At 38.6% G+C, this 14487-nt stretch overlaps 1 protein-coding gene across 1 annotated transcript; it reads left to right on the top strand.

The window, feature by feature from the left end:
* Positions 1–3017: 3017 nt before the first annotated feature.
* On the top strand, positions 3018–13833 carry LOC125177985 (verprolin-like). The gene is made up of 3 exons (XM_047880780.1): positions 3018–4399; positions 12641–12745; positions 13446–13833. Exons 1-3 carry the CDS (start codon positions 3300–3302, stop codon positions 13687–13689), a joined length of 1449 nt encoding a protein of 482 aa, XP_047736736.1. The 5' UTR covers positions 3018–3299; the 3' UTR covers positions 13690–13833.
* Positions 13834–14487: the final 654 nt, after the last annotated feature.

Here is a 14487-nt window from a genome sequence, read left to right as displayed (position 1 = left end):
TAATATTTCATCACCCCCCCTTGTAGGGGTAATCACCCCCTCCCCTTGTAGGGGTAATCACCCCCTCCCCTCCTAGTTGGGGTCACCCCCACCCCTGCCGTCTGGAGCTTATGTTCGAATATCAAATGTTCTTGAACTTTGGTGTTCTTGTGGACTTGTTCTTTAGTGTGTTCATCACTTGTAATGTGCATTTACTAGCTTATACAATTTTTTATTTTTTTAAATGATGCCGGTTAGTAAATAAACTAAATACTAATTATTTAGTATAGCGATCGCTTTTATGACGGGCGTTCTCATGAGCTCTAATTTTGAAACGACACTTTAATAATAGCGAAGGCTGTCCGATTTAGAATTTATTCAACAAATTCATGCATTATTTTTTGCTGCATCATCACGAATGCTCCTTAGTTTCTTTTCATTAGGCATAGCATTCGCTTATACCATGCCACAAAAAAATGAGAAAAAACGCGTGAAAAAAGTACCCAGTTTCCTTCTCTATTTTTCGTACGAATTTATAACACGTATGACGGGAGCGGGCGCACATTTTCGTAGGAACAAGCGATTGCCTGGTCTTTTCCTAAGGGATTTTGATAAAGCGAAAGCGACATTTTTTCCGCAACAAAAATCTTCCTTCTGAAGTGCGAGCGGGCGCCAAGACATGGTCGAGTAAATGTTTTGTTGATGAAATACGAAATTATGCTTCGATCAAGTAGTTATCTGGTTATTTTAATCTTGCACTTCAAAAGAGTTCTAATTATTTTATTGATAATACATTATTCCCACTTTATTATCAATTCAAAAAAACGGCCACTACTATTAAAAGTCGACAAAAATTTAAGACTACCACGCACTCTTTGAAGTTCAAAAATACGAACACATTTTTTTTCTGGGGGTCTCTATTACCGTTGTAAAACGGATGAAAAAATAAAATATTTTTTAACGAAGAGAAATAATTTGCATTGTACTATAAACCTTCTTGTTTATTCTCTCAGCTTGTGTACTTGTTTGCACACAATCTTCGTTGAAATTATAGTTAGCTTCATTTATAGCTAGTGTAAATTATTGTTATAGTTCAGAAATACAACGCAGGAATGTATAGTGGTTTGCAATTAATACAAGACAATACACTGTCTTGTATTTTCAGTGTTCCGTTCGAAATTAATTGTTCATGTGTGGTTCAAACAGAGCGATGACGTTAATCTTGCTCATCACTGGCCATTATTGGCATATTGATGTCACTGGCATATTGATGCTGCTCATCGTTAGCCATTATTATAAGACCAAGGTGAAAGGCGACCTCAGCCTGAACTTTACCGAGTTTCTAACGATGCTATTGAAATGAAGTCAGTAAATATGCAGTTGCATTTACATTTTAATTTAACGCTCATAACGATCGTTGGTACATGAAAAGCCAATGCTGCCTTAATTGCATGCCATTGAAGCCTTTATCTATGCTCAGCGGTCAATGAAATGCATTTAATTTTTTTTTGTTATATCAGTTTTGGATAATGTTTTTTTCAACAATTCTTCGAGATTTTTGTGGGAATAAACCGGACATGTTCAAACATAATCTCTGATATTTTGAAGCTTGCTTATTATTATTATTTACTCTGATTGTAATCAATCCGTTTCTAACTATTGTATGTATCAAGAAATGTACATTTAGTACAACTGTTTTAGTAATCATATTTGATCCTAATAATTATTACGAGTACATTTATTTAACTATTTCGTCCTCTGAAGTTGCATGTGGTCATTGTGTTAGAATGATAATAAAGTCGTTACGAAATAAAAGCTCGTTGGTTTTAAAAATCTTGGATTTAACAAACCTTGATATTATTCAACGTCTCCTGCGTATTGGTTTTTAGCCCTTTATAATCGTCCTGAAAGAAGGTCAGAGTTTAGAGAATTAAGACATTTTACGTATATGAATATTAGTATTTATTTATATATACGTAATTTTCTAATATATTGAAAATCTTCAAGAGAGGAGAGAGTTTGAAAGGCATTATGGAAATAAGGATGTTCATTTTAAAGTGATTAAAATCAATTTATTTGTGGATATAATCTGACGTCATTTGCGCATCCATTGTATGCTTAGGGAAGGCACTCACTTCACTTGATGTTCTGTATTTCGTTATTTACAATCATTTGAAACTTTTGGTAAATTATGTTCGTTTGTTTTAGTACATTTTACCCATTACCCTATCACGTTATGCTTTTTTATTGTCAATGAAGTCTTTCTCCGCCTTGCCTTTCAATGTTTCACATTTGTATTTTCAACCACTGCTTCTCTGTTGCCTGTGCATTACATTACAATTCCGTATCGCTCATCACAACCACGTATTCTATCATCCGAAAATTGAATTAAATTATCGTTTGAACAGTCTATGTTCTGTTCTAGCTTTACCGTCTTCAAGATCTTTATACGTTTGCTAAATAAGTGATTCATATTTTTTTCTGCCCACAACACATGTATCGTTGTTGGCTTTAACTTCATTGTATTTGTGAATATGGTTAATACATTAAAACGCACTCATGTTTTTTTACAAGGAAACCAAATGCTAACTGGTAGTTTGGTAAATAATTACTGAACAGTTAGTCTTTCTTGTATTAAATTTAAACCCAGACCGAATGTCATACCAGGCTATTATTAAACTATTTGTCCCGAAGAGAACTTATGCTCAGACACACTGCCATATTAAACTAGGTATCCCTGAGGGAACTTGTGCCCTAACACACCACCATACTTGAAATATTGAACCTGATATTCCGGAGGAAACTTTTGCCCTGACAAACAATCATACCCGGAATACTAAACCAGGTATCCCTGAGGGAACTTGTGCCCAGACACACCATCATACTTGAAATATTAAACCAGGTATCGCAGAGGAAATTTTTTCTCTGACACACTACCATACCCGGAATACCTAATTGGGTATCCCGGAGGGAACTTGTGCCCAGACACACTGCCAAATACGGGGTATTAAACTTGCTTCTCCTCCTTACATGCCGCTATCCATTCTCTCGATTTGGCGCACTGTATCATCGCTCCGCCGCCTCGCTACCGATCACACTCCGACCCTGCTCTGCTCGCCGACCACAACAACCTACAACGCTTTTCTTTCGACCATCATCATTCGGGATCCATTTCGGACTGTAAATTACCTCCAACGCCGGCTCCCCGTACGCTTTCTTCTCGATCTATCTCGACTCGAACTACGACTACATCTTCACTGAGGTCGAACACTTCTCGAACTCCTTCTCGAACTCCAACCTCGAGAACAACCGACTCCTCCATGCCTCTCACGCCCTCTTCTCCGGGCTCTTCTTCTCGCTTCCGACACTCGTACCATGACCACGATCCTGATCTCTATCATGAGCAATTTCATGACCTTCCTCGGGATCTTCTTCTCCACCGAGACTATATGCAAATTCAACACGATCTGTTACAACAACAATCGCGCTCGCAACAACAAATCAACCTGCTCGCCGAGCATGCCACCCCGAGTGAGATTTTCCAACAAGTAACTTTTTCGAGTGAAAACCTCACTGGAGTTGGCCGGCGTCAAACGCTGGAATCGCGCGAGTCTCAGCCTGACAATCTGAATGACCAAGAGTCACTTCCACCGCCCCCTCCTCCGCCGCCCCCTCCTCCTCCTCCACCCGTGTCATTACACGGCGATCTCTTTTTCGATCCCCGCGCTCGTTCGGCAACACTGCCAGCTAATCTGCCGTCTGAGTACTCCAATTTATCCAACTACTCGAACCTGGCGGCGCTTAGCGTCGCCACCCACCCGCACTTCTTGCCCGCGGCCCCCGACTTGCGAGCGGCGACCCTGCCCGCGTCTCTGTCTCCCCGACACGCGTTGCCTCGACAAACGTCGCCCCGACAATCCCTTCCTCGGCCGGGATCTTCCGCGGCTGTTGCCGACTTCCCACGGCTCCGAGGCGCTCATTTGAGGATTTCTGACTCATCTCTGGAGGTAGGGAGGCATGCACCTCGTCATGCCTCGCCTCCCTCGCTGAGAAGCCCTTACTCGTGCGTGCTACTGTCCACTGAGCCCAGCCATCGGCAATACTTTGCCTCGCCTCTACCACCGCCACTGCCATTGGGGGCTCCTTCCTCCTCGCCTTGTCCTTTGGACTGTGCCTGTAATCCTTCTTCAGGAAGCGCTTCCTCTCTGATAGGACACTGCCCCGTGCACGGCAGAGTGTATTCCCGAGGACGTGTCCAACCTCATCCCTCGCGAGGGAGTCAAGGGTATCCTGACAGCGATGCGGACCTGCCCTCACGGCCTGACGAGACCGGCGACGAGAGCGTCGATCTCTGGAGATCCAAAGACGACAACACGTCTGAAGACATCAAGGAGGAAAGCGTCAAGGAGTTGCTTATGAGGTGCGTTAAACGCGTGCCACACATCAGTCCCGCCATGATGACCTCCTGGTAAAAGCGATCCTGTTTATTATTGCATATTCCTTCTCCTTATTGTGTGTCCCGCTTGCAGTTTTTTATTTTTACGCTAAATTATGGTTCCTAAAAACTCTATGGTTAGAAACAAAGAAAGCTGGCGCATTGATTGGCTAATGGCCCTTTATTTTAATTGACCCATACAACTTTTCCCCAAAGTACGAATTTCTTTGGAGTTCCGTTCAAACCAGTTGGGGTTTTGTCTTTCGCTGAAACTTACTGGGTGCCAATTACGAACCTGTTCAAAAGAACAATTTTGTTTTCATTTATACGAAATGTTTTCCACATTGTCAGAACATGATTATCTTTCGGCTGTATTTACTGTCAACATTTTTACTCAGGGTGACATCAGGGGCTTGGGTATGCCAGCATTGCGGTGAACTTCTTTTAATTTTTAAATTACTTTTTTTGCTGTTAAATATAGTTTCTAGTCAGTGCTTATGTCTGTGCATGTCTAGTGGTTAATTGAGTTTCCTTGTGAGAATTTTTTTTTTCTGAATTGATTTTGTCACAATCATGCCTAGTCAATAAATCGTCTGTGATTGTTAAATTTCCAGTAAATAACACCTGCCGTACTAAACAGCATGCGGATGTGACGTGAATTCGAGATGAAAACGTACCGTGTTGCCTTCAATATTTCATTCACGATTATTTAATCCGTCATCATCTTTCGATATTTAGGAAGACTATAATTTTATTACAACGCTATCGAGACAACGTTATTTGTTCCTTTCATTTTTGAAAATTTGGTTTCATGATTTCGCGGGACTGTCATTAGGTTAGCATGGTATGTAAAGTCTCTAACAAACGAAGTCATTCGGTGCTGTAGTTTGTTTGTTGTCTTGTTATATTTAGCTCTTATTTATGTTGTTGCTGTGGCATGCCATGAGCTCATAGCTGCTTTTGTGAATGCAATAAATTAATTTGTTAACAAAATTCCTCCTGTTACGTCATCTTATTTTTAACTGGAATGTTCAATTCGAGAAACATTTGCTCCATACATACAAACATTTACTCCATTATGTTTCCTCATATATAATTTATTTTTGAGTTAATGTTTGTGTTATATATTTACTGTCACGTCCAGTTGGTTTAAATTATAGGACTCGGCTGAGCACGACAAAGGCTGCCATGCCACGACGATTAAGGTTGTTATGTTGTTAGCATAACGCGATAGGACTGTTTCTGAATTGTGTTTATAATGTTAAATAAGGGATGAATGATAATATAATGGAAACCGAATAACTTATAAATAATGTGAAGAATGAATTTCGAGTGCGCCTTGCTCCGTTTGACTTTTTCTGAATCCGATTAACTTCTGAATCCGAATTTTTCGCAACGAAGATCATTTTAATCGTTTCATGGCACCATCATGTGTGCTGAGATACGTCATTAATGCAATTTGAATTAATTTGAATAAACTATTATTAGAGAAGAAATTAGGACACGATTTTCTATGGTTAGTTTGATCGTAATGTTTTTGTTAACAGTACTCAGCTTAGTCAATGTACTCCTGTCGATATTTGCAAAACTATCATCTGGAAACCATTGTGAAAACTATCTAAGAATTGTGGAACTTAATCTTCTAATACCGGATGTGTAACAATATTTTCTGCTGGAGCTTAGCCCCCAACTTCAGCGCAACAAGGTTGATCTTTGTTATAGTGATGTTAAAAGATTAAAAAGAATTTTCATTTTTATGCCTTTCGCATGGTCGCCGTATTGACGATACTGCTACACGGTGCGCAGTGTTCGTGCTGCTTCAGGAGATGATGGTACAGGGAGGTAATTGTTAACTGCACCACTTAACCTATTATCTCTAATTTCGTTGGTTGGTTCTCTAACTGCAGTTGCACTCTCTTGATATCACGCAGAGACAGTTGCAACAATTGCTTGATTGCCAGGGCTTCGTTTAATACTTGCCCAGTTCCACTATACACTGTACAATTGCCCTGTTTCACTGTACAGTGTACAGTTGCCCAGTTCCACTGTACAGTGTACAATTGCCCAGTTCCACTGTACAGTGTAAAGTCGCCCAGTTCCACTGTACAGTGTACAATTGCCCAGATCCACTGTCCAGTGTACAATTGCCCAGTTCCACTGTACAGTGTACAATTGCCCAGTTCCACTGTACAGTGTACAATTGCCCAGTTCCACTGTACAGTGTAAAGTCGCCCAGTTCCACTGTACAGTGTACAATTGCCCAGATCCACTGTCCAGTGTACAATTGCCCAGTTCCACTGTACAGTGTACAATTGCCCAGTTCCACTGTACAGTGTACAGTTGCCCAGTTCCACTATACAGTGTACCGTTGCCCAGTTACACTGTATAGCACCATGTCTTGATGCGTTCAGGTTCTCTTTAAGAACCCGATGTTGTGTTGGCATGCAATCTATGCAATGCCGATATTGTCTTGGCGAGTTTAGTGTTGGTTGAACAATGTGTTCCTTCGTTTTGATTGATATTGACGATTTTTTTCCATCGGTAGCCGTTTATTTTTTTTTTTTTGCATAAGTTTTTCGCACCTTTCTAAGCGATTCCAAAATAAGAGCACTAGTTGTACAGTGTAGAATTGCCCAGTTCCACTATACAGTGTACAATTGCCCAGTTCCACTGTACAGTGTACAGTTGCCCAGTTCCACTGTACAGTGTACAATTGCCCAGTTCCACTGTACAGTGTAGTACAGCATCGTGTCTTGATGCGTCCAGGTTCTCTTTAAGAACATGTTGTGGACGCATGCAATCTGAACAATGCCGATATTGTCTTGGCGAGTTTAGTGTTGGTTGAACAATGTGTTCCTTCGTTGTGATTGACATTTACAATTTTTTTCCCATGGGCAGCCGTTTATTTTTTTTTGGCATTACAGTTTTTCGCACCTTTCTAAGCGTTTCCAAAATGAGAGCACGAGTGATTCGCTTAACTTGTTCTTCATTAGTGTTCCACTTGGCACCTAACTGCTCAGTTCACACTTATGACTTACGATGTTATGAAATGCTTATTGCTTAATGCAGACTGGGACTGCTGCGTGTGAAGAGTACTCTTATCTTGCCCGATCTCTGCATGGTGCTGGCTTCCTTGTGTCGTGGTAACTCGGATACCATCATAAATTCATCACATCTATGCGTTCTTTCAAAGTATGATGTCTTTATTGAGAAATCTTCATTTGTAAGAAAAATATTGCCCGTTCAGTTTGCGGGATTTTCTTCGATTATTTCACATCATCGAACAACTCGTTCCGCGTCTACCATACTTAATATAATTAGTTGGGCATAAGAATTAGTTTTTTCAAAAATAAGGGTTAAAGGATTAAAAAATAATAAGGGTTAAAATTAAAGGGCGTATTTTCCGACCGTCTGAGTGCAAACGTGGCAGTGTTTTTTCTAAACAACTTCGATTAAAAAGATTGCTATTTTTCAGCAAGATGAGCTCGACACATTTCATGGAATTTAATATTATATTAATAACTGCTTCTGGTCACCAGAATTTCGGCAGCTTCCGGATTCTATAAAGTTTCATGTAGCGTGTTATTTTTTCTATAGGTGCGAGCATGATGTTTACATTTAGCTCACGTTTCTATATTGCTGAGGCCTGCACTCAGTTTTTTTAGTGAGAATATTCGATAATTCAATTCAAATCAAAAAAATTACGCAAGTTTTTTGAAGGATAACCGGTTTAAGTTGTAATGGAAAATGTTATTACCAGAGAATCTTTTTCTAGACGAAGTATAATCTCACCGTATTTATTGTTTGTATCTTGTTCAGGGAAAAATTTTATCACTGGTTTTAAAATATTTCCATTTTGCGAATTATATAGAGTTCATTTTAAGCCGAGAATTAAATGATATTTTGTAACTCTTTGAGATCAGTTAATTAAACATTAATTAATTTATTAATTTATAATTAATTAATACCTCAATTAATTAATGATTTTTCTTATTCGGCTTTGCAATTGCTGCGAAGTTCAAATTGATAGAAATATTTATAGAAATTTCATGGCTTTCAGTATAACAGGTTTATGTAAACATCGATTTTGAAAAACGTTGCTGCCTAAAGCGGCCTGCAAGCTAAACTCCTGCATATCTGGCTGTACTATTCATTATTCAGATTGTTCTTGGTCTACGGAATCAGAATCGGTAAAGAGGAATGTTCCGGTTCTATTAAAGCGCATTTGCGCGTCACCGAATATGAAAAATTTAGGCACAGAGTGCAAGCTGGCCGAATATTTCACTGTATTCGCGCTCTAGTTTTGCGTCTTTTGGTATATTTAAACTTTTTAGAGTCCTCAGTGAAATTAAATTTTTTCCCCTTAGTAATATTTTGTCCTTGCTTTCGAGACGAATTGATTCCGCTGGTAAGGTGATGTTCATAGATAATATTCGCTTAATGTGTCTTAAGTTCCGTCGTACAAATGAAAAAATAATCAAAATGATTTGACTAAGAAAGAAAGATGTTAATGCTGCATGCTGTTATATGCAGATGATGTTCATGGTTACGGTGCCACATTTCGCTTTTGTTTATTAATTCAATATTCTCATTTGTATCCTAAAATTCGTTCGCCGCGAGTAATTTCGTTCTATGGTGGAGACGCGAGTTCTTTTAAATTTCATCGGGAAACCAATATTGGATTTCGCTCAGTGCTTGCTTATCCGTGGTGTTATGAAGAACAAAGTTCCCCGGTTGACTGTGAAGGAATTTAATGGCTGTAGAGAATGGGTTTGGGGTCAGGACGGCAGTCCTCCATCTACGATTAGATTAACCGTCGTTAATGCTTTTTACATCTAAATGCCTGGTAATGAGAGTTAATTTATTTGAAATAGAGTTTAACTATATTTAGGACATCATCGGTGAGAAGACTTCGGTAAAGAAGAAAACCGCGTGGCGATACATTATATCGTCGCAATAAATATTGAACTCGTAGAGCGTTGTTCCGTCAACCTTTTTTTTTGTTAAAGAATTTTCAATAAATTGTAAATTCTCATGAAGAGAACTTGAAAAAAATTTTGTGGAGGAAAATTCTTCGTTTATTGTGAATCCCTTGATACGTTTAGTTGAGAGGTCCAATTTAAAGAGAATTAACATTTCATCATGAATCAATGAACAACGATGCAACTATTATGTAAAATATAATATGAAAGTTTCATTATGAGTGAATAAGTACGAAAGCTTTTACGTCTTTTACGAAAACTATTCAAAGGAAAACAAAACCAAGTCGATAAAATGTTAATTGGCCGTTTTGAAATTTGCTGCCACAGTTGCCTAATTAAATATAACATGTATAATAACAATTCTGGATCACAAACGAAGTGGATTGATTGTAACGGATTTGTTCAAATTTGATTTCGTAGTTTTTAGCAGCATTTTATATTTTATTTATAAAATGCGACTAATCTTATATTTTATCATTGACAATATTAACTCATTATTTATGTTTTGTGTTATTTCCCTTTTTTCTCGCACCCATCACCTCATTATCCTCTCATCGCCTCCTCGTTTCATCCCTGCTAACTGTTACTGCCTTGGGCATCAACTGTTACTGCCTTGGGCATCAACTGTTAATGCCTTGGGCATCAACTGTTACTGCCTTGGGCATCAACTGTTACTGCCTTGGGCATCAACTGTTACTGCCTTGGGCATCAACTGTTACTGCCTTGGACATAAACTCTTACTGCCTTGGACATAAACTCTTACTGCCTTGGGGCATTAACTGTTACCGCATCGGGAATAAACTGTTCTGACCTCTATTAACTACAGTTACTTGCCTAGGCAGTATCACTGATGTCTTAATCACACCCTCCCCTTCACTTACACTCGTTCCATCTCTCTTTCTGAACCCAACAGGACTCGCCCATTTGCTCGAACACATCCGATGACGTTCCGTTTTGCATTGGTTATGTGTGCCTGAAGGTAGTTTAGTTGCGTGCGAACTATGGACCCGTATCAGGAATACACCGAGGGAGGTCAAGGACCAGATGAGTCTAGCGGAATAATGCTGTGAGTGTTGGCTTCAGCTTCTCTTGACAGGAGCCGTACTATCAAAAGTTACTTGAAAAAAGTACTCAAAAGTGCTTACATAACCGCCTAAGTACACGTAGCGCCCCAAGTGCACTTAGCGGCCCAAGTACACTTAGTGGCCAATTTCTCATCTGCAATTGGCCGGTTTAGCTTGGAAAGTTTTCAGGGGTTGGCTGAGTTACGAACTCGCTACCGGTACTATTTTTGATAGCACGGCTCTTGACAAATTGTTCAGAATGTCTGAATTTGAACGCAGTCGAATGCACGCTCCGAAATCGAATGCAACTAAATTTCTTTTGTGAACGTCATTAATTTATGTTAAGCGTAGACTGTAGATCACGAAAAATTTGGTACATAATTTTATAAATTAAATGTTGGCTACCATTTGAACGTTGCACTTGTGGTATTTTTGTATGGAACCACGAGAAATACGATAAGATGGTTGTTGGTTGATAAGGAACGTAATGAAATTCGAGCTGGATTTACAACCAAGTGTGCCAAAATTTTCGTTGTTTAGGTTCGTTGATGTTTTATGCTTTTATCCTCATCTTTATTACACTTCAAATTCATTCTTTGGCCTGCATCCACAAGCTTGACTTAGCCTTTTATTCTATTTACCGTCCATTGCTTGGCTACCAATAGGTACAATCAGAAAAATTAATGGATTATATTATCCAAAGAGTAATACACTTCCTGCTCGTAGCATTGCTATACAACCTTGCCCTGCCAAATAAGACCAGGCTGACTCACAGGAGGGCAGAAAGTGAATTGCTATTTGGACAAAATCACCCCGTTTCTCTGAGTGATATAAACGCAAACAAAACATGCACCTGCAGCTCGAGGCTGAACCCTTCAGGCAAATGACGTTGAAACAACGTTGATTTTGACTTGATTTTGTTGGAATAGGGTTTATCAACGTTATTTCAACGTGGTTTCCTGATGAGAAGTCCTTTATTTGCATATAAGCTGCTCCCCATTAGAGCAGATGTTGAAATTTCATAGCAGTTCGCCGTTGCAGTTCATCAAAGCTAAGGAAGATTTTGCTTGCCGACGGAACCTAACCTACTGTTTAATTTTGCCAAAGCATTTAAATTCGAATGTTATTGTTTGCAATTTATTTGTGATGAAAACTAGTGATGAAGTGAGCTGCCGTTTGCCGTCCTGTGACTCTGCATGTCGTCCTTTTTATTTTTCGAGCACCAACACACAAACGGTGAAAACCATGCACAAGGTGAGTTTTAATTATTATTATTATATATATTTTTTATATCATTTGAAATATATTGTTTAATTTTGAAGCCACTGATTGAGCCTGAAGTCTCGTAAGCATTAGGGTTAGCAAAAGGAAGTTCATATTGATAAATGACATCGAAAAAAACTTTTCCAACAGAAGCGTTTTAGTCGTAGAAGTGGAATATGATATTTTTTAATACATAAAATTCATATTTTGATTGTGTTTTCCGTTTTAACGGTGTATCGCTTATCACAGATGAAGATTTTATGTTAGTGTTTGTATGATTATGCTTTAAATCTTGATATATATGCTGAACTGTTATTAATTGATAATTTGTTGTGATTATTGCATGCTTGTTCTGCACGTCATTGTTTTATTTAAGCATTCATTCTTTTCATTATTATTATTATTATTTTAGTTGCTCGACGTTTCTATTATCTCAGGTGCGTCTAAGTTATTTACAATTTAATTGTTCAAAAAAGTTTATAACTTATTCTACTTCTCAGCGGAGGCATCAGAATATATTTAAATTCTGACGTTCACGTTTGTCTCTTAACGAATTTGGATAAATTTTTCATTCAAATAATAATCTAAGAGAGACGAACTTTACTTACAATTAATTCAAATTCTGAAAATTTCTCATGCTGTTAGGGGCCAATATTCTCCTTACTACCTCAGGATGAACTTGTTCGCGTCATGGTATAGGAATGACGGTATATTGCCTGTGCCCATTTAAATATTGTAAAATAAATGAAACAATTTCCGTCTCACGTAACGCAAGAATGTTGCTAAGGGACTATATGGCATATTATTCTAATAAAAATTAATTTGTGAGGGAACTCGGCTAAAGATTGTATTTTAATGCATTTTACTGTTATTAAATTCAGATAGTCGAGTTTTTTGCTAACGATTCTGTTCTACAGTTTACAGAAGCAAGTGTCGATAATGAGCCTGAACTTGACATCTAAAATTGACGACATTCAGTGTCATCAGCATGCTGACACCAGCGCTGCTCTGCACGCTATAAGGTGAGCTAATGCTGACTCAGCGTCTCAACTTTCACGCTATTTTATCTCCTGACTTTCTGATCTACAGGAGTGCATTTATTGCACACTCTGTGACAAATATTTTTAATTAACGAATTTTACTGGATCATAATTAATGACACGTAGTTTCAATTTATGAATTGGATTATGATATTTATTTTTTTTGTGTCTTTGAATTCGAACGTACAGTTTAATTGCATAAGAAAATTAGCAAAGTTAGGATTACCGTGTTTTATGACTTTAATTTTTACCAAATAATTACGTATTCTTTAATTTTCTAATGTCCGAAACGATGAAAAGGCATTTTACTGCATTCAATTACTCTAGCTTCAGGATAAAAAGAAATTTTATTATCACTTCTTCTTAAAAGTTAGGAAGATAATGTGCATCGGTGCGTGATATCGTCCTTGTGATCATCATGCCTGTTCATTGATGCGATGGTTAGGAAATGGTAAATTTTACTAAAGTAAAACGCATTCATGTTATCACTAAAGCTTGAAGCTGAAGTATAAATATCATATTTTCTCTCAGAAAACAGTTAATAATTACCTTAGTTTCTAGAAATCTTTGGCGTTTTCGTAATCGCCAATTTTATGCTGCACTTTGCCCGCTGTCGTGTAGTGCCACTCTAACGTCCCAGCGTTTTGAAATGGTCCTCCCTTAACGCTCTGTTGCTTTTCAGAAACCAGCTTCAGGACTTGACAGCGAGCGTCGAGAACTGCCAGAGTGAAGTGGTGGAAGTGAAGCGTGACATGGTCGCTATAAAGCATGAGATCGACACGCTGCAAGCAGCTAAACACGAGATCGAGGAGCTGAGAGATGCCGTCGACAGACTGGAGGAGACCCAGCGACGGAGAAAGGTCCGTCTCTTGGAGCAGGTGAGCTGTCCTTACAGGAGGCTTGGTTGCACTCACATTGTTCCTTAGCAAATAATTAAGTTATAACTTGGTATTTTATAGGAAAACATTCAAGCATTGCGTAAGCATCTTGGTTTACAGGAATGTAATGCCGTGCATCTGCTTCATGCCTTGATTGAAAAGCTTTAATTTGGCCTTTAGTACGGATATATCCCATAGGTAGTTCCGCAAAAGATATGGTCCTTGAAAATCGCAGATATTGTGACAAATGTAACGATAAGTTTATGAACGGGCAAATTTAAAAATGCTACGTTATATAGTGCGAATATATATCACAATTGAACCAAAAATTTTGGGACCATGGGTTCAAGCAGATGTCCGCTTCTAGATCAGCTTCTAGATTCTACGGTCAATGCTACAGCCCCATCATGCATCTTGCCACCGCTATGAACGAGTATTTATATACTTTTTTGAAGTCTTAATGCCTATCATTTAATGAATATCTCACTATTTTTCCCAAGTTCTACTCGGTATTTGTTGAACTAAGCTTTTCCTAATATATTCTAACATCGCTCGACTGAATCAATATTACAGAGCTTTATTTTGTTGGTTGATGCAGCATGACATGCAGCATGTCATGCTACTATAGTCCTGTAGCTGTCATCCTTGCAGTACATCAGCGCGCCGGCCTCTTGTTTTATTTCACTGGCTTTGCAATTTTCTTTGTGTTGCGTCGACAGCGCAAGTACGACATTTAATTTACACTAAGTCTTGTCCTCTAGTCATCGCTTCCCTAGCTCAAGCTTCATCAAGTCTATATGTATATTGTCCTATTTTTTGGTTCAGAAAGAGATAAGTTGTATTAGA

This window comes from Hyalella azteca, unplaced genomic scaffold, assembly GCF_000764305.2.
Source record: "Hyalella azteca isolate HAZT.00-mixed unplaced genomic scaffold, Hazt_2.0.2 contig6215, whole genome shotgun sequence".
NCBI classification, from domain to species: Eukaryota; Metazoa; Arthropoda; class Malacostraca; order Amphipoda; family Hyalellidae; genus Hyalella; species Hyalella azteca.
Note: the sequence above shows the minus strand (reverse complement) of the source record. Positions and strands in the feature narration are given on the sequence as shown.

Excerpts from the sequence above, each read along its gene's own strand:
- LOC125177985 (XM_047880780.1), top strand. The coding sequence starts at position 3,300 with ATGCCTCTCACGCCCTCTTCTCCGGGCTCTTCTTCTCGCTTCCGACAC. Across the intron at positions 4,400-12,640 it reads GTCAAGGAGTTGCTTATGAG|TTTACAGAAGCAAGTGTCGA; the intron begins GTGCGTTAAACG and ends TCTGTTCTACAG. Across the intron at positions 12,746-13,445 it reads GCTGCTCTGCACGCTATAAG|AAACCAGCTTCAGGACTTGA; the intron begins GTGAGCTAATGC and ends GTTGCTTTTCAG.